The sequence below is a fragment of the Urocitellus parryii genome, chromosome 1, assembly GCF_045843805.1.
Source record: "Urocitellus parryii isolate mUroPar1 chromosome 1, mUroPar1.hap1, whole genome shotgun sequence".
In the NCBI taxonomy this organism is placed as follows: domain Eukaryota; kingdom Metazoa; phylum Chordata; class Mammalia; order Rodentia; family Sciuridae; genus Urocitellus; species Urocitellus parryii.
In genome coordinates this window covers 185,938,690-185,961,591 of record NC_135531.1, presented here as the reverse complement: position 1 = coordinate 185,961,591, position 22,902 = coordinate 185,938,690, and the positions used below count along the sequence as shown (strand labels likewise).

Below are 22,902 nucleotides of genomic sequence, written 5' to 3'. Positions count from 1 at the left end.
TCCAAACCCTGAGACCAGAAGGTAAGAATCTTGACCAGAAAGTTTGGCAAATGCTTTTCTTTAGAGAAAACGTGTGGAGAGAAAATGAAGTGGTTGTGAAGGGAGAAGCTACATTTCATAATAAAAATGGCTATAGGAAATCCAATGCACTGTTTTGCATGTGATCCATTCTTTGAAAAAAAAATGTTTGACTTTCAAAAGAATTGTAGTGAAAATTCTGCTTGAGATGCAATAGCAAAGACTAGGGAGAAGTTCCTGTTTCTGTACCTGACTTTATTTGTGGGATTTCCATTTCTGACTGTACAAAACTAAGGCTGGATGATCTCCAAGGACTTTCCCCAATAGCATCACTGTATGAAGAAGGTTCACAGAAAATAGAACCTATCCCAGCCCTTTTCCAGGAGTACTAGGTCTTGAAACCAGTGTCTGTCAATCTTTAACAAGGTGTCAGTATGTGAGGTGAGGGTTACTTTGTTGATAATGGTACTACTACCATCTATAAGCTGTGTGATTTTTCCAGAAGAAAAGATCAAGCTATGCCATTCAGTGGGGACCAAAAAGTCAATCAATTGTACTCATATATATCTCATGAGTATAACTCTTGACTCCCTCAGCTATTCTGAAACCACATTCCCATCCAACCCAAATCCCTCATCATTTATGCATCTGAGTATTTGAATACTTTGATTTGTAATAAGAAAGACTTTGTCTTGAAAAGCAGGGAGGAGGTGAGACAAGGGAAATCTTGGAGGAAAAGAAAACTCATTCCCCCCCCCCCCGCCCTGAACTTACTTAAATGCCCCTTTGGAGAAAGTGACATTAAGGCAGGTCTCCTAGAACTTTTTGGAGACCCCATGAGATTCTGGCCAGGAGAGAAGCTACATGTGGTTTCAAGAGGTGCAGGGACCATCCTTTCTCCCCCAGATCTATATCATCCTTGAAGAGTCCCAGCAATTCCATGGTTTCTAGGATTAGATTCTTTAAGGTAGCTATTATCAAAAAGTAGTCACTTGGCTCTACTTACCAATAGGAGCTGAAACTAGGAAATTTATTAGAAACTCAAATTTTTAGGCTTCACCTTCATGCCCCCTCCCTCATTCAGAAACTTGTGTTTAGACAAGCACTTTTGATGATTCTGATGCAAACATAAAATTGCTTAAAAGATTTAAGGAAGTCCTTAAACTGGGAATGCACAGTTGGCACAAGCCTGAATCTGTAAGGAAGGACCACCTTAAAATTGGATCTCTAACCTCATCCTAGCACTGGTTCTGAGATTTTTGCCTTAAGAAAATTGGCAAGATTACAGTCTTGGCTCAAATGAATGGGTGATTTACTAATGGGCACTGGCTGGTGGCCTGAACTAGAGGTCCTAGGAATTAGGCAAGTTCCTTGAACCAGAGAAAACTGAAACCCAAAAAGGGTGTTGTAAAACTGAGCAATTTGGGGCACATGCAGGGAGATGTTTCTGTGGGAGTCACTCCCAGAAACTATTGGGAATCATTTGGCCTTGGTGGGGTTTGAGGATTTATTGAAAGAGATCAGAACCTCTCTTCTCTCCAGGAAAGACTTTGGGTTTGGCAATGAACATAGTGAACATTTTCTGAGTATTACTTCATACTAGATATGCAACTGTTGATATCACACTCTCTTTTACCTCTCAACATAAAGGGAGGTTTTATGATCTGGGTCTTTCAAGAGGCGAAACATGGAACAAAGATTGATAACATAACATCATTCAAGGTGGAAAGCAGTGGGTTGGGATTTAAGTGCATTCTAACACCTCTCAAAACTGTAGCCACCTGCCCTGGGGTCCAAGCTTCTTTCTGGGTATGACATCCCTAACTCATTCACTGGCACCCTTGTCTCCACCCCCCCCCCCCCCCCGACTCCTTGTTGGACTTTGTACTTGGATTCCAACTTCTCTTTGAATTCTTGGCTGGCATTTGATATCTGTCTTTACTGTCCTATAACTTGAACTCCAGAGTGTTGCAGATTGTTTCTGGCATTGAATGGCTTTTCCATAGGATACTAGATTCCAGGCCACCTCTGGACCTGGCCCATCTTGCTCCGCTCAGACCCTACCTGACAGTGCACAATAATTGTCCCTCTTTTGACTAGAACCACCCATTGGGCACATAAGGATGACAAAGAATAAGACATACTGCATACTTGTGAAAAATCTATCCGGTTGAGCAAAAGGTGGTGTTACATATTTAGAGTCACAGTTACACAATGACTGACATTTCTAGGTCAGTGCCTGTTTAGTAGATTGTACAGAGAAAAGAACATTGGCAGTGTTCAACTCTTGACTGCAACTTTAGCCGTATGTGAATTTAGAAAAGCTGAAAAACATCTCTGGCTCAGAGTTACCCCATTTTTGAAAATTGAGCTTATTGTGGTTTAGATCAGGGAAGTTCCCCCAAAGGCTCATATGTTAAAGTCTTGCTCCCCAATGCACCAATCAGAGGTGGGAACTTTGGAAGGTGATTGGATCATGATATTCTCAATGGATTAACACATTGATAGTTTTATGATTTAATGGGCAATTGGGAGGTGGTAGAAACTGTAGGAGGTGGGGTATAGTTGCAGGAAATAAGTCCTTGGGGGCAAGTCATTGTAGGCTTTACCTTGTCTATGTCCCCTAAGTTTTTTCTGCTTGCTGGCCACCATGAGGAGAAAAGCTTTTCTCTACTATGCACTTCCATCATGATGTTCTGCCGCACCAGAGGCCCAGAAATAACACAGCCAAGTGACCAGGAACTGAAACCTCTGAAACTGTTAATCAAAATAATTTGTTTCCTCTTTCACGTTGATTTTTCTGGATATCTTGTCACAGTGACAGAAAGCTATTGACTGCAGGGATATTTGTGGTTCTATACTTCCAGGGTTCTATAACTCTTTCAGTATCTTATTCACAAATATACATGTTTGTTTCACTTATTCGCTCAATGCCTTTCTGTGAGATTGAACTATAGAGAGTGTGATAAATAGCTATTCTTCAAATGAGGCAATTATGGAAAGTACCTTTTCTCAATGAGAGATTAGAATACAATGTCTTGCCTTCAAGGGAGGGAACTAATGTAGCTCAAAGAACCAGAGCTTGGATATAGAGACCATGAGACTAGAGGAGCTGTACTTTGTATCTCCCAAATTAATAGGGACTATTAAAGGGTATGGGGTCTCCTTGGAAAGGTCTATTGGGATCCTAGCTGTCTCTTCCTATTCTGTCTTTGCACAATTAGGCACAGGAACTGCCTAAACCCATGCTTTCCGGCTGCTAGAGCTGTAAGCCTGGCAGCTATTCCACCTCCTTTCTTCCCAGAGGCAAGGTATTTGGTAATTTGCCCATTACTGGCATGCAGATTAATAAAAAAATTTTAATTCCTGAGAAAGGACCTTCCATTTTTTAGTTAAGATAATATCTCAAAAGCAGACTGGAAACAGTTCAAACCAGTCAGTACCTACCAGAGTTTCTAGCCACCATCTCAAAGGACCCTCCCTGGAGAATCTCTCAAGATATTGGAACCATCATGCCTTTTCTATGAATGCTACCATGGGTTTCCCATATCTGATTTTCCCATAATGACCAGCACCAAGACCTTTAATGTGTAATAATTGGGACCAGTGGGAGAGGCTGGTAGGGATGATCCTTTTTCACTTTGAAGGAGAAGGAGAGCTTTGGAAAGTAAGGGAGGAGGCCTGGATGTCTGTAGCCTCTGAGGAAAGAGACAGGAAGCAGTTTGGGAGAAGAGACTCTTAGACCACCCTCCATGAACTTCCAGACAGGAACACAGATAAGGAAAGTAACAGCCACACTATTCTCTCCTCCCTCTCCACCAAGTTGTCCATTCCTTGAAGGCAATGACTTTGCAATTTCCCTGAAATCGTGTTCATATTTAATTGTACATTATAAATGAAACACCAAACTCAGAAACCACCTGTCTCTCCTTGTTACCCCTGTCTCTCTCCAACAAGTGTTAAATATAGGTTCAATCAATAATGCATAAAGCAAACATTTTGCCATGGGTTTCCCTTCTCTTAGAGAAAGTGTCTGGCAAATCAAGAAAAACATACCATTTATCCACTAAACTAAACACAATCCCTTATTATACAATTAAACAAAACACAATTGTATGTAATATAATTACCCAGGACTACAATTACACAAAAGTAATGATGCAGTGTAGATAGCAATGACTTTCATGTAATCAAAAATAATGAGAGCTTCCTTGATTAGAAATTAAGGTATCAAAGAGATTCCTATTGATAAATGTTCCCCGTATTGATCCACACTTTGCAAAAGGCTTTGCTGCCTGATGAAGTAGGATGCTTATATCTCACCATTATTAAAGACCAAAGGGGAGAAATTGTTCCCTGTAATACCCTTTCTTCTGAGTTCTTTAACTAGTGCATTTTAACAAAGCACACATTTTATTACCCACTTTTTCACCTGGTCAAATAGAAAAAAAAAAAATAAAGCATACAAACCAGGAAGTCTGTGTGCTTTATCGGTGATTCCCTGAGTTGTGGTATTAACAGGAAAACAAGCACATGAAGCTCCACCAAATTTGATTGGTCATTCCCAACATTAGCAAAGACTATTTTCTGCATAGTTGATTTCTATGTCACTTGGTAGAAGACCTGATACTTCTCCTCATTGCTCCCCCAGATAAAGATGGACAGTCACCTTCCTAGATCTGTGCTTACTCTCTAACTTGTTCTGGAATATTCCTTCAACTGTGCAAATTTGACCACTTTTTCCTGATTCTTTTTTTTAATATTTATTTTTTTGGTGTAGATGGACACAACACAATGCCTTTATTTTTATGTGGTGCTGAGGATCGAACCTGGGTCCCGCCAGTGCTAGGGGAGCGCTCTACTGCTGAGCCATAATCCCAGTCCTTCTTCCTGATTCTTGCCTAGAACATGAAGGCACATTTCACTAGCACAAATTGAAGAACAGGTCCACCTCTTTAGTTCAAGCCATGTGTTTCACCACACTGATCCTTTCTATATGAGCTATATTAATTGAATCTAAAGACACCATGAATAATAAGATATACCACCAATTATATACCACTGAGAAAAATAAGTGCTGTCAATTAAACTATTACATACCATCCGTTATAAAATGCTTTTGTTCCAATAATAGAGATTTTAAAAGCAAAAAAAGTATTCTGAGTTAATACTTGTAAGCCATGCTATCTCCTGTTTCCATGCCTTTTCATGACACTGTTCTTCCAATCCCCACCCACTCCCACCTTGGCCATTCCCGACTCTGCCTCCTCCTTTAAGATTCCACTCAGCATCATTGATCTCATTCTTAGAGCAAGACTAAATTGCCACTGCCATGTGTCCCACAAATAAGGGTGCATTGCTTGGTCATTTATCTCAATTTATTGTAATAACTAATTAATTCCCTGATGAAATTTGAGCAGAGGATCTCTATCACCAACACACAGCCCATGCACTTAGCAGATCTTATTCAGCATATTGGATCAATGCTATTTGGACTGGGGTGAGCGGAATTAAAAGAATAAAGGAGGTGGGTGCTGCAGGGGGAACATGGCAAATGTTGCTAAAAATCCAGAATTCATTCTCTACAGTTTTCTGCAGTTTATCTTTAAATCTAGAAATTCCCAACCTGAGAAGAGCCACATCCCAGGAGAAATGATGGAGAAAACTAAGCTTTTGCTAGATCCATGGGTTGCAGAATAAGAGTGCTGATTTTTGCTAGCCAGGGTCTGGGTCAACAAAACCGCACAGGGGATCATGACAGTGAAGATCAACCTCCCCCAGGCTACAGCTGTGCACAGTCTAACACTGCCCAAAGCTTTTGCTGTCAGATTCCCAGGAGGCCTGATGCTTAGATGCTTGTGATAGAAAAGATACCCAGTGCAGCAAAGAATGAAATGGTTCAGGAGAGAAGTAATTCCTCCCTCCTTTTTGCTTTACTCTTAACTTCAAAGTAATCAAATGTTGTTTATGCATAAAATTTTAATCCTTTCACAAATTTGTATTTTGATTTAATTTGCATATCCCATTTACTGCAAGTCAACATGAAGAGAGACTCAACTAATTTAAACCATTTTTCTCTGGGCCTGAAATCCTTTCAGAAATATTTTCCATTAGGCGACTCAATTATGTCTAATGTGGCTAATGTTGGTGGATTAGAATTTTGCTTAAAGAAACTCATATTTAGAACAGTGAGAATGGGAAGGGGGTGGGAGAACAGAGGAGAAGAGACAATAATTACCTGTCTTTGATGCTACACAGATCAATGTGTAAATCACTAAAATTCCCCAGGGAACCTTGCTGAACTGAAATGAGGTCCTTGGGCTGGTTATCAATAAAGATGAGCCTCATGCAGCCTTGGAAAGCCTTAATGGGATTTAAACATTGGGAATCGGTGAGATTGTCGGGGCACCCTGTGGGACAGAGAAAAAAGATGAAGAATACTGAAATGATCAGTCATTGTTTTGGCGACCTATTGATGGAAGACCTTGAGGTCTAATTATTTTGGTACTTTTTCATTCATCGCAGTGCATGTACTTTTGTTGTAAATCCTAGCATTCTCGGGGAGGGGACAGAAATGATACAAAATGGGAATACTCAATCACTTTATATGGAGAAAGAGGGTGTTAAAAGGAATACCGACACTATAACATTTATCTTGTTCTTATTTTATTTTTTTTTCTTATTCGCAAGCTATTTGTCATTCTTTGGCATGGCATCTTTCACTCATCTCAAGGAAGAAACATATTGTAACTACTCAGGAATCTTGGCTCTGTCTTGAAACACATGTCTAAATGCACAATTCAGTTCTGAATTACACTTTCAAAGGAAATCATGTTTTGGGTAAGCATGGCAGCAGAGTCATTGCCTGGTTAATTGTTAGCATTAACAGGCTTAGTTTCTGAGAAAGGTACACACAGGAATGTAACTGGAATTTTGAAATCATGTGCAAAGCAAATCCAGACGTTAAAGGAACTAGGGCTTAAATGCACAGAGTTATAGATCTATAATAGCATTTGTGAAAGGTTAATGCTGTATCTTTTTTTTAAAGAGAAAAATGCATTGCAATGATTTAGCATAGCTTCCAATAAGGGCATATCTACTTCTCATTAAGACAGGTATAGAGCAAAGCAGGTATAGGAGTGCTTGTGCTCTTTACAAACTCCATCTCAATGGTTTTAATAGGTTCAAAGCATATGGGAATGCAAGCTTGAAAACATGGCAATAACCCATAAATAATTGGGAATTATTTCAGCCATCTCTAATAGACAGTCACTGCTGGGCTGAAGCCGGCAGCTGGTTAACAGCTCACAGACACACTATAAAATGAAGAGAGATGCTACAAGTTCTAATTGAAGCTGTAGGGAGAATTTATGTAAGTTGACTATTATTACTGAAACTCATTTTTCACCTCAAGTTTACAGTCTATGCATGGGGCGTTTGTTTAAACACTATTCAAATCACAGATAAATCTTTATCTCCTAAGCCCAGTGCCCCTGAAGAGTCCACCTCTAAGAGAACTTCTTTAAATGAGAGGAGTCATTTGGCCTTTTTGACAGGTCAGACACTTATTTAATGATAATTATTTGAAATCAGTTTTTCTAGAATAAGTTTAAGAGCACTTTTCTTTCTCTGTTGCTGAAATAGTGCATGTGGGGCAAAATTATGCAGTCTGTGATGTACATCTTCAGGGACCCCAATACCCTTTTCTGTATTTGCTTTTATCTCTCTGCTTTCTTTAGCAGGCTGAGGAGAACACAGTTCTGTATTTGAGTCCTTGCTCTACTACCTTACTAGGTCTGCCACCTTACATAGATAGATACTTCATGTCAGCAAATGTCAATCTTATTATCTATTAAATGGGGAATGCTATTAGCTACCTCACAAAGTTGCTGCATGAATCAAATGAGGTAAGACAGAACTGCACACATGGAGAAGAGTTGGGTTGAAGGACCAGAGGGTCTTTCTTATGCTAAAAATCAAACCTCAGAGATGTTGCTCTGCACTGCTTCTCTCCTACTTTCCTCCTTCCCCCAAATATGTAAGCTGCACCTTGCATAGTCCCTTGTGTATTTCAAAGCTTTAACTACACTTCCTCAAGAGGAGAGAAGTGATTTGTACATGCTAGGGTGTGAATATAAGAGACTAAAGATGCTGTGGTTGTAGCTCAATGGTAGAGTGTGCACTTAACATGTGTTCAATCCCCAACACTTTGAGAGAATGTGTACAGATGTGAGAAAGAAAGGGGTGGGGGATGCACTGCATGCTTTTATATAATAATTCAATTTTGTAATGGTAATAGAGTTAGGGACTATAATCTTGATCCCAGCCCCATGCTCATATCTATAAGAACTGAAGCCAATTTTTCCATGCTCTATCATATAACAGGTGCCATTTTGCCCAATTTTGTGTATATGTGGTGCTGGGGAATGAATCCCGGGCCTGGTACATGTTAGGTAAGCACTCTAGCACTGAGCTACACTCCCAGCTCCCATTCTATATATTTAAACCTTGCTCTCACTTAACTCTCCTAGCAATTCTGGAAGTTGAGCTTATTTTCCCACATTTCAGATAAGAAAGTCCAGGGATTATTGGTGCCTTTCTCAAGGTCAGACAGCCATGAAGCTTAAATTCCTTTCAGGGATGGTTTCTAGAATACCAATAACTGGCTAAGAAATCAGATACTATTTTTTAAAATAAAGGAAATAACATTGAAAGGTTCAATAAGAGTATATGTGTGTATATACAAATGTAGTAGATGCCCGATCATATGTTATTTACCCTCACCAATTTGTTCTTGTGTATCTGTCATCAGAAAGATTTCCAGGATTTACCAGACATCAGAGAGAATAGAATGTGAAGTGGTTCACATTGCAGAGCCTCCTACTTCCCCCCCACTCCCAGCTGTCCCTCTCCATGGGCAAGGAGGTACTCAGAGGAAGTGGAGAAGGGAAGACAGTGGCTAAGACTGCAAAACAACATTGAACTAGCCTAGATGGCTGGGCAGCTGGCTTTGCCTCTGCACCTGAATTTTCCCTCTTGCAGGTACTGCTGACTCTTGGTTCACTTTCTCCAAGTTTTCAGCTGAGTTTCTCTTTTCCAATGCGATCACAGAGCTTGGCATGGCTACAAAAAAATCTCCTTTGGATGTGTTATGTAACACCAGCACTTATAGCTCAAGTTCTTTTCTTCCTCAGCACTGTCCTAGATAATTTATATTTGCACAGCTATGAAAGATTTTGCTTCACTCTATTTTAGGTGTGTTTGTGTGTCTCTCTCTCTGTGTGTGTATGTGTGATGTGTGAGTGTGTGCACACACATACTTCAGAAGAATTGCCTAATTGACAAAGTGAGAAATAATTGCCCACTATATTTTCCCTCCCCCTGCCCATTTATTTTTGAACTCAAAGGCTGGAGAATTTACCTCCAAAGTAGTAGCTATTTCCAGAATAAATCTGTACCCGGGTGGTGTCCTGAGCAGGGGATGCTGCTTCATTATCCACAGTGAGAGTGATGCGGTTCCTTCTGGCGTTGATGCTAACCGAATGCCACAAGCCATCATTCAAGTTGCTGCCTGCAGGAGAAACAGGAAGGGCAAGTGTAGGGATGATTGATTTGGGGAGGTTTGGAAAGAGTGGGGCTCATTTCCCAGCCTGCTGTGGTCAATGTGCATGCTCTGTGCAGCCCAGCCTCACTTGCTTCAAACCAAACCTTCAACTGCTACGTGGGAGTCATCTTTCTCCTTCTCACCACTTAATTCTGTTCTACTTTCTTCTTTCATTTTTTAAGCAATTAAATCACTTCTGATATATTTGATTAAAAAAAAAACAGGGTAAAACACAATATTGTATATACATTTCAACCAATGGTGTGTCATATATTAATTGATCTATGGATATATAATTGTAGAGGAAAAAGCTAAGGGGGAAAAAAAACCCTCAAACTAATATCAGCAGTTTTATCTTTGTATGGTGTGGTTACAGGCAATTTTATTTTTCTCACAGTTTTCTACAAACAACTTATATCCCATTTTTTTAGTAAACAGTAAATTTTCTTTCCTTCAATGTTGAGATAGAACTCTGGGTTTTGTAGATGCCAGGCAAATGCTGTGCTACTTAGCTACATCCCCGGCCTGGTAAACTGTTTTTAAAGTGCACAAAGAAAGCTTGATTCCAATGAGTGTCCTGTTAGACTAATAGTACAAACTAGTTCATTTCTAATTTTTTTCCTGCAACTAATTATGTGACACTGTATTAATTACCTATCTTCACTAATTTTGGATTGTTTATCTGTAAATATTAAGATACTAATTCTGTATCACTGTGAAAGGGATTATATGTGATCATCAGGAAAATTCTCAGAGCTTTTTGAAGGTATAGTTCATTTCTCTCCTGTTTGCTTGTCTTGGATGCACATTATGCTGCGTACCTGCCTGATTGAGAAAACTGCACTAGGAACTAGTCACCAGAGAGTTTCAATGATTTCTTCTAAAACATTTTTCATCTATTAAAATTTTGCCCTGTTGGGTCAAGGTGCTTTCTAACAGAAATAAAGTCATCTTAACTGATCTGGTCACAAAGAGTTGTCCATCACAATAGCACACAGGCAGTTTCTTCATTTGAAATAAGTGAATGGACCAGCTTGGATGTGCATATTCAAGAATCCTCTGACTGCAAAGCAGATGATAGGAGCTGGGAGGGGTCAAGGCTGGAGGCAGACCTGATAGAGCTATTGCTTGCAGAAGTCCCTGGGGACAAAATGATGGGTTCTCAGCCAAGGTAATGGCATTGAAAATGGAGATCCACAAACGTATTAAGAGCTATTTTTGGAGGTAAAATAGACCAGCCTAGGTAGATTGTACTGGAACTGCCCCTGAGCAGCCAGCTGGGAAGAAGGCATGAACATACAATCAGATGAGAGGTCTGCCAGGCTTTCAGACTGGCACGTGCAGAGCTTCTGCCCCTGAGCTCTAGATGGCTAGATGAGCTGCCCAGGGAGACTGGCCCCACTCCAGGCGAGGGGCCCAGCTGTGTATTCACCAAGCAGCTGTGCCCCATCTGCTCAGAGCAGCCCAGATGTATGGGCCCTCCTGCAGCTTTAGCCAGTTCCCCTGCAGTCAGTCTCTGCTGCAGCCCTGAACATCTGCTTGGGGTGGAGGGGAAAACTCAGAAAGCTCTCAGTTGGGTGGCCCTGCTTTTTCCCGAAGGCAGCAGTCCTCAGATAAGGCCAAGATTTGGGTCCTGGCTACAGGGACTCTGCTAATGAGGTAGAGACTGTCAGGTGTTTCCTTGTGAAGAACATTTGACTTCTTTCAGGAGCCTTTGGGGGGCTCAGCCAACTGTAGGTCTTTTCTTTTCCCCTTATTTTGCATATCATTTGAATACATCTGCATAACCCAGGAGATGTCATTTGAAGGTAAGCTAGAGACCGTTCGGGCTGAGAGTGTTCAATTAGTTCAATACACAGAGTCTAAAGTATTCCTAAAGGACAAGTGTCCTGATAGGTATAGAACACAGTGAGGAAGAAGTATAGAGGCTGCAGGAAGTGTCCTGCTATTTTGAGGTCTATCATCTAGTCAGCACAACAAGAGCATTTGTTGTGGTCTCTACCTCCTCCCCCTTATCACATCAGTCTGTTTGCCTTTAGAGTTATCACTTATGGAGGCTTATTTTGTTGGTTATTGTCTTCCTTTTTTCTTTTCCTCTTGTTATTGCTGTTCTGAGATGGAACCCCATGCCTCCTGCATGCTAGGCAAGCACAGTACCACTGACCCACAACCTCAGTCCACATTTGTAGGGGTGGGGGGTCTGCTTTTCTTTTTGATTGGACCTTAAATAATTCGTTGTTCTCTGCAGGAGGAACCTGAGTGAAATCCCAGCTCTTTAGAGGAGCTTTAATATAACAATAGTTCCTGATGTAAGAATCACTTGGGGAGTTTCTGAAAACTGATGGTATTTGAGTCCCAGTGCAGGTTAATTAAGTCAGGTTTCTGAAGGTGGTCCCAGGCCTTGGAAGGCTCAAAGATCCCAAGGATTCCATCATGCAGCTGGGTTCAGAATTGTTTCCACTAGAGATTTCAGAATAGTAAGGCAAACAGCCAGAAGAAACTCAACTGACACAGGGGAGCTAACTCTAGAATCAATTCCAAACTAAGTGAAATGGCATATTTCCCTCTAAAAATATTCTTTTTCTACCTGGCTATTATTTTTCTCCACTTCATTCTGTTATTGGAGCCCCCCCCAAATACCCCTAGACATTCTCCTATAATTGCTTATTAAGAAGACTCTTTAAAAAGTACAGTTGAAGTGCTATAAATTATTCACAAATTAGGGAGAATCAATTCTATCACACTGCTTTCCTTCCAAACTTCCCTGAGATAAACAGCTTTAAAACAGCAGCAGTTTTCAAAGAGGAAACACAAAAGCAAGGTTTGAGGTTAGGAGAACCCAGATGGGAAAATGCCTCTGGAAGTAAAAAAGCAAGGGATTTAAGGCCATATCAGGGCAAAAAGCACCTATGTACTTTGGGAATTGAGGCATGAACGATGGCATTTGATTTCTGGCAGAGTTGGGTGATAACAAACATAGTTTCTGAAATTTAGTGAGATGTTGATGTTGTCTACTGACCAAGTACAAAACATGATTATGCACATTGGAGCTCAGAACTCGTTACCCCCAAAGTATAGCACCTTGCCAGACTGAATACTCTGAGCTGACGAACATGGGAGGGCATTTTATAAAGGCTGCCTAAGGGTCCTCTGCCCTCTTTTGTTCTTTCCCTCTTTCATAAAGTGAGCCATACACAAATAAATTCTTTTTCCTTAAGGAGGACTGTGGAAACTAGAATCCTATGCCCAGAAAGCAAGTAAAAAACTAAGTACAGTCGCTTTTTTTCCTTATCTCTTGAAGATTGTCATTTCAGGATTCTGACCCAAATCTGGGAGAGAGGGAGTGCTGCACAGAGAGTTCAGGATGAATCTGAGCAGAGAGTCTGGCTGAGTTTTCCACTCCATCTACCATCACTGGATCAAATAATGGTAATAGACTTGGGTGTATTTGCACTTCTATATCTGTCCACTCTTTATCCAACTCAGTTTAAGAACAGATCGGTTGCCCTGGGTCTTTGGGTCTTCATTTCTGAAACCTCCCCTTTCACATAAAATTTTGATTCAGTAAATTAGCTACATTTTTCTCATGTTCACCTGTCTTCTGTTATCAGAATGTTAGTGATGAGCCTTGTGACAGGAAAGGAAAAGAGATCATACTTTATGCTGGTACTTATTCAATATTAGCAGATATAGAGGGAAAGAGGACATTTCATATGTTGCTCGTGGCTGCATATGTTTATGCATTCTTTCTGGAGGGCAATATACCAAATGGCCATCAAAAATCTTATGAATGCCATACCTCATTTTCCATAGTTCTAGAGAATTAATCCTAAAATAAAAAAATGCTAAAGACCAGGTGTATGGTGAAGATACTTCATGACACCATTATTTATAATAGTGAAAGCTTAAAACTATCAGTGTTTTCAATCATAGCAAGTTAGCCAAATCAAATATGGTATATTCATCATATGAGATATAATATCCTTATTAAAAAGTGTAATGTCCCATAATGTTGTTGACATACTGGTAAGTAAAAACTTCTGGCTAAACGGTTTGTTCTGAAGGTTCTCCAAGGAGAAAACACTGAATGATAGAATCTCAGAGTATTTTTGTTTTTTCTTATATAGAGTGCTGGCAATTTTAAAGTTTCTAAAATTAAACTCTAAAAATTTTGCAATCACTTAAAAATAAAGATAAGAATCTATTTAAGTTGAAATACAGGATGGGGCACGTTGTAGTCTTTATCCACTTTGTCCTTGTTGCTTCTCATAGGTCCCAGAATTCAAACTAACACACTAATAAAAAAAAAAAAAAAGTTCCTTATATAGAGAGTTAAATAGGATGTTCTGAACTTCCTCAGGAAGCAAACCAAAGTTGGAAGGGATCTTGAGCTCCATTCCCAAGATCAGGGGGCAGTTCTCAATGTTGCAAATAAATTTTTAAAACACACCCCAATTGTAAAAATAGCTAAAAATACACATCATCAGTCTTGAATGCGTATAATATGCCAGGCACTTTAAGTGTATAATTGCTAATTCTCATGATAGTCTAAGAGAAAAAGTTAATTGCTCTCATACTGTAGATGCCAACACAGAAATCCAGAGTCTGCCCCAGGTCATGTGACTACTTAGAGGCAGAATCAGCCTTTAAGGGAGGTATCTGACACCATGGCTAAGCTGCTTCTGTATCTGATGCCAAAGTGAGCCCTGCCCTGCTCTTGGAATCACTGTGATGAGCCAGTGTTTCTTTAAAGTTTTTTGTTTCTGCTATTGAATTTGCCTTTTTAAAAAATTTTATAGCAGCTTTATTAAGGTATAATTCATCTACTTAGAAGGTACAACTCGATAGATTCAGATAACCAATACAACAAACAATTCTAAGATATTTTGTCATCCCCCAAATCCATAAACTTTATCTACCATTCTCCCGTCTTGTCATCCTACACCTTCACTTCCACTCAACCACTAATCTAGTAACTACCTCTATGAATTAATTGCCTTTTCTGAAACTTTCAAAAATAAAACATAAAACATGCTCCATTTGTAACTGACTTCTTTTGATTTGCATGATATTTTTAGGGTTCATACATATAGTATGAATAAGTACATTTGTATGGCTGAATAATATTCCCTTGTATGGGTATATTGCATTTGTCACTGGAAAGTTGGGTGGCTTTCACTTTGGGCTGTTATGAATGATGTTGCTATGCACATCTGTGTATACATATTAATGTAGACATGGTTTTCAGTTTTCTTTGGAATCCCAGAGTGGAATTGCTGGGTCATATGGAAATTCCATATTTAATCTTTTAAGGAACTACAAGACTATTTCCAAAATGACTTCACCAACTTATATTCTCAGTAGACAAATTTTCTTTTAACAATACTGAATTAAAACTTTGATCTTGTTTTTTTGTTTACTGACTATCAAACTGTGTGTGTGTGTGTGGGGTGTGTGTGTGTGTGTGTGTGTGTGTGTTACTTACTGGAGATTAAAACTAGGGCCACTCTACCACTGGGCTACATCCCCAGATCTTTCTATTTTTATTTTGACCCAGGTTAAGTTTCCCTGAGCTGGTTTTGAAATTGCAACCCTCCTCCCTCAGGCTTCCAAGTCACTCAGACTACACACACGTGTACTCAACTAATCTAGCTTTTAAAAACGATTAAAGTTTCAACTTTTGTATCTCAAAATGCCTATGTAGATCTAATTTTGGAATTATAGCTAATTGTTATTCAAATTTATTTTCTCTTTTAGATAAAATATAAAATAGGAGCACTTAATATATCTCTTAAAATGGTTTTTTGTGAATTAATTTTACAGAAATTTTAATAGTAGACATTTGATGAAACAGACTCAGAAAAGTTCAGTGAGATCATGAGCATCTACTCTTTATATAGAAGGGCAATTTGGTTTTAAAGCAGGACTGACACTGGATCTTTCAGAATGACTAGTTCTCGGTTGGAGTGAGGTGTCTGTAGTACAACTGGCCTGTGGATGTGGAGAGCATCCCTTATTCATTAGACATGGATAACAAGACCCCAAACCCATAACAATAATGTCTCCAGACATTGCCCAAAGTTCCCTAGCCAGGGATGTAAAGGGTGAGGGTGGATGTCTATGGAAGTCTGAATCTCCCCTCACTGAGAACTCTGGCTTAAAAAATAATTCTAAAGTTTTAGAGAACTGGTGCCTGACATGCTCCTGGGCCCTGGTGCGCTTATACTTTCTCTTTCCTTCCTCAGTCAAATCCCTAACAGATCTTTCCATGTCAATCTTCATCTTATTGTAGTGGCTCTTTTTGTATTTTGGAGAAGGAAAAGCAAGATCATAATCTGTGTTGCAAGGTGTTAATGAAAGTAAGAGTCTCTCCCAGGATGTATCATCTAGGGACAGCCAGTCAGCCATGGCTGGCCACAGCCATTACAACCACAGACAAGCATGCAGAGGGATAGAGCCCAGGCCAGAGACAGCCCCTGAAAATTCTATTTTCAGTGCTGGAAATAACTGGTTACAGATTTCCTTGATACCTTTATTCACCTGTTACTCCTTACTCAAAGCCCTGCCACTTATAATTTATAGGAATTTAGATTTCTTAATCTCACTGAACCTACTTCCTCATCTGTAAAACAGAAGCAGAATTGACTGGCTTGACTTAGAACTTTCAACTTTATTGTTCCTAGAAAACCCAATTTGGCTGTTTTTTTCCACATCCTGTCATCTCTACCCTTACTTAATAGTACAAAGGTAGTTTCAATTTTGTGAGAATGAAGTAGGGAATACATAAATAATTGAGTAAGGCAATTTTAAAATGTCAATCACATTGTAAAAGAACATATTACAATTATTAAGACCATTATGCTATATCTTAGATCCTGAGTTATGTTTTTCTTGGACATCTTTTGTCCATCAATTATCAAATTCTATTAACCCTTCTCTGCACATGGTAGACAGAATTGACCTATTCTTTCAATTTTCCTTTTTAAATTTTATTCCACTCTTTCTCACTACAGTTGGATTTTTCATGATGCTCTCCTTTTTCTCAAGTTCTGCTTCTTTCTGGTTTAGATAAAAAGCAAGATTATTAATGCCACCACCCGTTGTGTGAGCCATGAGATACAGCAAATGAAACTCAAACTTGATAGTTTGTTCCTTTTGTAGTCAGGTCAGAATCCATGTCCTCTCCATGTTATTTCCCAATATCCCTACACAAATTCCTTACTCCAGCTAGTCCAGTGAATTAATTATGCTTCAAGTCAACACACTTAACCAATCAGTACTTCTACTACAGCCTCTGCTCCATATACATGCTACCCTGCCAGTTTCCACACTATTAAACCTATCTTCCAATTCTCCAAGGCTGAGTATTTTGTTTTAGTGCACTCTCTCCTAAACTGTATGGGTGGGGAACATATGCATCCTAACTTTCTATCTCCATCACTTATCATAACACAGGGCATATTAAAAGTATGAAATGATTGATTGAATGAATAAATAAGTGAACTAATAAGATAATAAATCTGGAAATGAATAAAATAGGCTTTCCTCCACTAAACCAGTACTTAACAATTTCTCCTAAATTACCATAATATCCGTTGTCTGATCTACTCATGTACATCATATTATTTACTGCTTTGTATTATTAATTAACATTTTGTCTATGTAAGTTTCCTTTCCCCAATGGGATTACAGGTTCCTGGGGGTCACAGTCTGAGTCATGGTTTGGTGTCTCCCTCAGTATCCACAGAGGAATATCCTACCCTCTCCAAATGCTCATTGATTGATAGAGCACCAGGACAGCTGAATCTCCATTGCCAAGTGTCGGCCCTCTCATGCACACTGCCCATAAATCACAGGTTAAATCTTTTCTAGTTGTTAAAGCCTGGCTCATATTTCAGGGTAACCTGGATCTGAAAACCCTTGGTCAGTTATAAGCGGGAAAACATCTGGGGTTACCATCCACTGAGTTATGTGTTAGATACATTTGTAATCGATCGTGGAATTATTCTTTTTCTAATGTAGAACTGAGTACACAGCCCCTATATCTCCATGCTAAAAATTAAGCTCAACTCCGAATTGTTATGTCCCTGTCCCCTTCCCAGTGCAGCTCAGACTCTAGAGTCCTGTACCAAAATGCTGCTTCCTTTGTGCCTGTCCTTCTTTGGTGTCTGTATAGTCCTAGGCTCTTATGAAGCCTTCCATCTCTGGTTCTCCTCCTGTTTCACTTATCTGATTGGAGCATCCTTTCCCTCAATGTTTGTTTGCTCAAATTTTATTCACTCTACAGAACCATGCCACATTGTCCTCACCTCAAGAAAGCCTTCATTTCTCACCATTTTGTTTCTTCTTTCCTTTGCATACCGGGTATGAATTTTACCTCATCACAAATGCCTCTATACCATCCCTTCCAACAGTACCAACAGGCCACTGAATGGAGGTGTCTCCACCTCCAGTTTCCAGCCCAGGACCAGCACAGAGAATATACTTCAAAAAAAATGCTGCATTAAAGGAAAGCAAAGCAAATTTTATGAGAGAACTGTGAACGTGGAAAATAAGAAATCAAATGAAAGTGATAGCAAGTTTGAGTAGTTGATTATTCTGCTATCATAGTGATAATCTAGCTCCCTCAGTTCCCTATTGAGTAAAAGAGTAAAATGAGTGAGTTAGAAAAGAAAATGTTGCCATGGTTATTACCCAGGATGGAAAAAAAAAATTGCAGATAATTAAGAGATCACTACTTTGGTAAATATTTCTAATATTTGCTTGATATGAAGCTCAGACAATTGCATTTCTCAGCTTTGCATGAAATGGAATGCCACATCACATATCTGTTTTCTGAAACTCGAACTCTGTGCTCAAGCAGACAGCTTGTTGTGACATTCGTGGCCCTGTGGCTATCTATTTGTCTGCCCTTGCTAATGGGATTTTATCATCAACATTATCTTAGCTAAACCACAGAGGCATTGATGAAAACTTAATTGAAGCAGAGGATGAAGTTCACAGCCTCATCATGTTTACTTGATGTGCAGATGGTGGCTAGTTACAAATGGCTTATATGAAAATGGGCAATATTTGGGGAACAGCTCTTAACTGCAGGGCTGTAGCCTGTAACCATCTGGCCACCGGTATTAATCAGGTGAGCACTTCCATTCTGCAAGATAGAGCTCTCTAGGCCATTTCCCCACCTTTTGGGATTCCACTGGCCTATATTTAATTGATACTTCCCCCGAGTTTATCTCATTCCGATGTTTGACACATTCTGTAGCATATTCTGTTCTAACACGAATGTTAAAAATCACTACTCTTTTTTTTACTCTGAAAATTATAGCTTTCAGAAATGTTTGGGAGGTCAACTCAACTGGTTTTTTCATCCTTTTACTCATATTACAGTAAGTGTTTACCAATGACATGATTAGGCAAGGTGTTGGACTAGGCCTTGGAGTAATAATGATGGGTAAGACAGATAGTGTTCTTTTTCCCATGGCCTTTACATCCCAGTGGTGAGATCACATTAAACCACTAATTATTTGAAATGTAATTAGTATATCTGGTTTAAAATTGAATTGTGTCTTGGCCATATTCATATGGTAAAGTCCTTAAAGTATGGTTATATAGAGAGATAAGACATTTTAAGTATTAATGTAAAATGGTATATATAGAAGAGGATATTAGGACACACCCATGCAAAAAAGAAGACAATGTGGAAACACAGGGAGAAGATAACCATCTACAAGCCAAGACAGAGTCCTCAGGAAAAAAAAAAAAAATCAACCCTACAAACACCTTGACCTTGGACTTATAGCCTATAGAACTGTGAGAAAATAAATTCCTATTTAAGTTACTTGGTTTATATTTTGTTATGTAAGACCTAGAAAACCACACACATGCTCATACAGACACACATACACACACACACACACACACACACACACACTTGGGACAAAAGCTACAAAGAACAATTGGAAACCTTGAAAAGGGCCACCTGGCCTTCTTTGGAAAGGTTTCTTTAGAAAATATCAATTGAGATAAAATCTACAAGACAGGATGGTGTTGGCCATAGCTCAGGATAACTTAATTCAAATGAGCTCAATGTTAAATAGACATCAAATAATATTCCTTAAGGCTGATCCAAGTTATGTCACTAGAATCTCATGATAGAGAAAGGAAGACACAACTGTCTAGCAAGTATTGAAAATCACTGACCAATAGTATGGATGGCTTAACTGATATTTTTAATGCCTTCGGTCCAACTAGTACCATTCATGGGACTACAGAAATACTGAACAGTTATTAGGTGTTTGAGGAAATATAACAAGCACTGTAGTTTTCTCCTAGAAATAGGTTGAACTGAAATGGGCTCCAATAGGGCATTTGTTTCAACTAAAAAGCCTTTGTCATGGCATCCGTGTATGGCTCTTTGCTATCCATGGTTCCCATTTTTTCAGAGATTCTGTTCCAACCCAGGTGATGGGCTTTCACCTTCTAACTTTCTATCTTTATCATCAGTTGGTGGTGCCCAGATGTCAGGCTGAGAACTCTCAGTTTGGAGTTTTCTTCCTGTTTCTTCTGGAATTCATTCAATTTATGCTGAGACTAAAGTGCCCATTCATCTTTTAATTCTGAAAGTTCTAGAGTGCATATACTACTTTACCGACACACGCACACATACACAGAGTATTCAAGTGTGATTTAAAGAAAGTGTTATGGTTCTGATCTTCAATATCCTCCCAAGGCCCACGTATTATCCCAGTTGATGGGTCCAGTAGTAGAAAGAGATAGGACTTTTAGAAGATGGGATCTTGTTGAGTGAAGTTAAATCACTGGTGGGGGACATGCCATCAAAGGCACTATGGGGACTGATCCTTTCTTCTCTTTGCTTCCCTCTCACCAGGAGGTGAGCAGCTTTAATCCACCACAGGGTGCCCTCCATGTTATATTGCCTCAGCACAGATGCAAAGCAATGACCCAAGTGACCATATACTGAAGCCTCTGAAATTCTGAGACAAAATAAGTCTTTGCTACTTTAATATCTTATGTATTTTTGTCACAGAGACAGAAAACTGGCTAACCTAGGAGGTTATTTAAAAAAAAAAAAAATCTCAGGAGTGTTGGTGAATGCTTATTATCTCAGTGGCCCAAGAGGCTGTGGCAGGAGGATTCCAAGTTCAAAGCCAGCCTATGAAATTTAATGAGACCCTGTCTTTCTCTCAAAATAAATAATAATAATAATAATAATAATAATAATAATAATAAAAGGGACTAGAGGGCTAGGATGTACCTGAGGGGTAGTTTCCTTGGACTCTACCTCTAGCATCACAAAACAAACAAACACTCAGATTTGTATTCTAATTTTCCACTGGTCACTGAAAGTCATGTGAGTAACCTCTACGGGATGTACAAGCATATGAGTTACACAAATCATGGCATCAAAGTGGCAAAATGTACCAGAATTTAAGGAGTTGAAAAGAATTATTTCTGGTAAGGTGTTTGGCCCTGGGTGTTCCCAATCAATGGGAAAGTGTGTTCATTTATTTCATTTCAAAAGAGGATTTCGGTTTGATGAGTTCTTTAAAAAATAAGGAGACAGTTGACTTACACTTTTCTTTTAAGAACTTATTGAAGGGGTTAGAATGGGTTCCATGATTATACATCTGCCCTCCATTTAAAACAGAAGGAACCTGAGGTTTAACAGAGCAATACTGATGCCTAGCTTGCACCTGAGAAGTGCCCAGGGGAGCTGGAGCCTGGACCAGTAAAACCCATCATCAGCTTCTTTGCTCAGATTCTCTTTAGTGGAGAGGTGACATTTTGTGAAGCACTACAATTTAAAAACTATCTTTGGACTGATACTCCATACTTCTTTATTTCCTATTCTTACTGCCTTGCATTCTCTCAGCAGAAAAAATAGAAACAAAAAATGTCAGATCACTTTCAAAATAATTATAGCAGTGCTAATTTTCTTTTTACATTATTTAACATTTTACATGACATTTCCTCAGTCTTCCTAAGAAAATAAAACAGGTGGTCTCTTACCTTTATAAATGCCCTGTTTTCTTAGTGATTCAGATTAAAATGGTCATCACCAATCTCAATTCTAAGCATTTTTCTAAGATTCTTTGAAATGACAACCATTTTCCTCATTAAAAAATGGACTATGGTAGGTGATGCTCAGGAACAGATGAGCATTTTGACAGATCCTCAGGATCATATGACCATTGTGAAGGTGGTCACCACTGTACATGGCATTTCATGATGAGCAGCAAAGAACAGGAAGGTCAAAATGTGTAAAGCAGGAAGCTGAAATATTTCATTCATTTAAGACTTGCCTAAACAAATTTTCTGATTCTTAAGAGCTAGAGTCACAGTGGTTCAAGTTCCTTGAAGATATCATCTATTTCCATGCAGTGTCTGAATTTCCATATGGGCCAAGGAGCACTGGGGTGTTTAGCATTGGAAATGCTGTAGAATACAGGGCAAAGTCCTTGGAAGCAGATAAACCTTTGAGAGAGACTTCAGCCTCTAGTGCCTTAGTTCTCATTTCAGATGATAATCCTACTGCAGAATACATATTAAGAGCTAAAACAGATCTAAAAAAACATGTAAAATATATAATACTCAGTGAATATTTGTGCTTACTGGTACTTAGATATGTATAATTTGTTTTGTATTACACCAAAAACTTACTTAAAGTATACTAGAAGTCTATAAAGACAACGGCTTACCCATGTTATGTGAATCCCACTTAACTCAAGAAAAATGCTTGTGAAAGAAACAATGATGGATCCTAAATAGCCCATTCTTCTTTGTAGACTACTGCATATTTGTCTGCAGACCCTTCATCTAAAGCAGGGTCTCTTTTATGAGTTATTTAAGCAACAAACAATATAAACAATGAATGTATATAGCAACAGGATACAGAGGAAAACCATGTAATAGAAATCCAAAGGAAAGACCTTAGGTTATCAGTTATCGCCATCCCTTTAACTTACCTTCTGTTTCTGTTTTATTATATGTGTGTTGGTCAAATAACTATGAGCCTGTCAGTTTCATTACGTCCCCCTCTGATGGACTCCCATGTCACAGTCCTATAGGATATGTACCTGACCAGCAGGAAGCCTGCAATGAATGTTGGTTCTATCCTCACATCACTTAACAATGAAATGAGGTCCTTGACCTTCTTGCTAAACACATATGTAAGACTTTCAAGAAAGGAGACAACAAAAATAGAAAATGAAGAAAAATACAAAGAAGGGAATTTTTCATCGTACCAAGCACCATCA

At 39.1% G+C, this 22,902-nt stretch overlaps 1 protein-coding gene across 3 annotated transcripts in view; it reads right to left on the bottom strand.

The window, feature by feature from the left end:
- The window catches only part of Cntnap5 (contactin associated protein family member 5), a 771,818-nt gene that overhangs the window by 342,139 nt on the left and 406,777 nt on the right, over window positions 1-22,902 (bottom strand). For all 3 annotated transcript variants that reach the window (XM_077798231.1, XM_026402894.2, XM_026402896.2), the window contains exons 9-10: window positions 9,440-9,589; window positions 6,257-6,428 (exon numbers count right to left, since the gene is read on the bottom strand). In XM_077798231.1, the coding sequence (XP_077654357.1) occupies window positions 6,257-6,428; window positions 9,440-9,589 (322 nt within the window). The remainder of the gene's footprint in view (window positions 1-6,256; window positions 6,429-9,439; window positions 9,590-22,902) is intronic.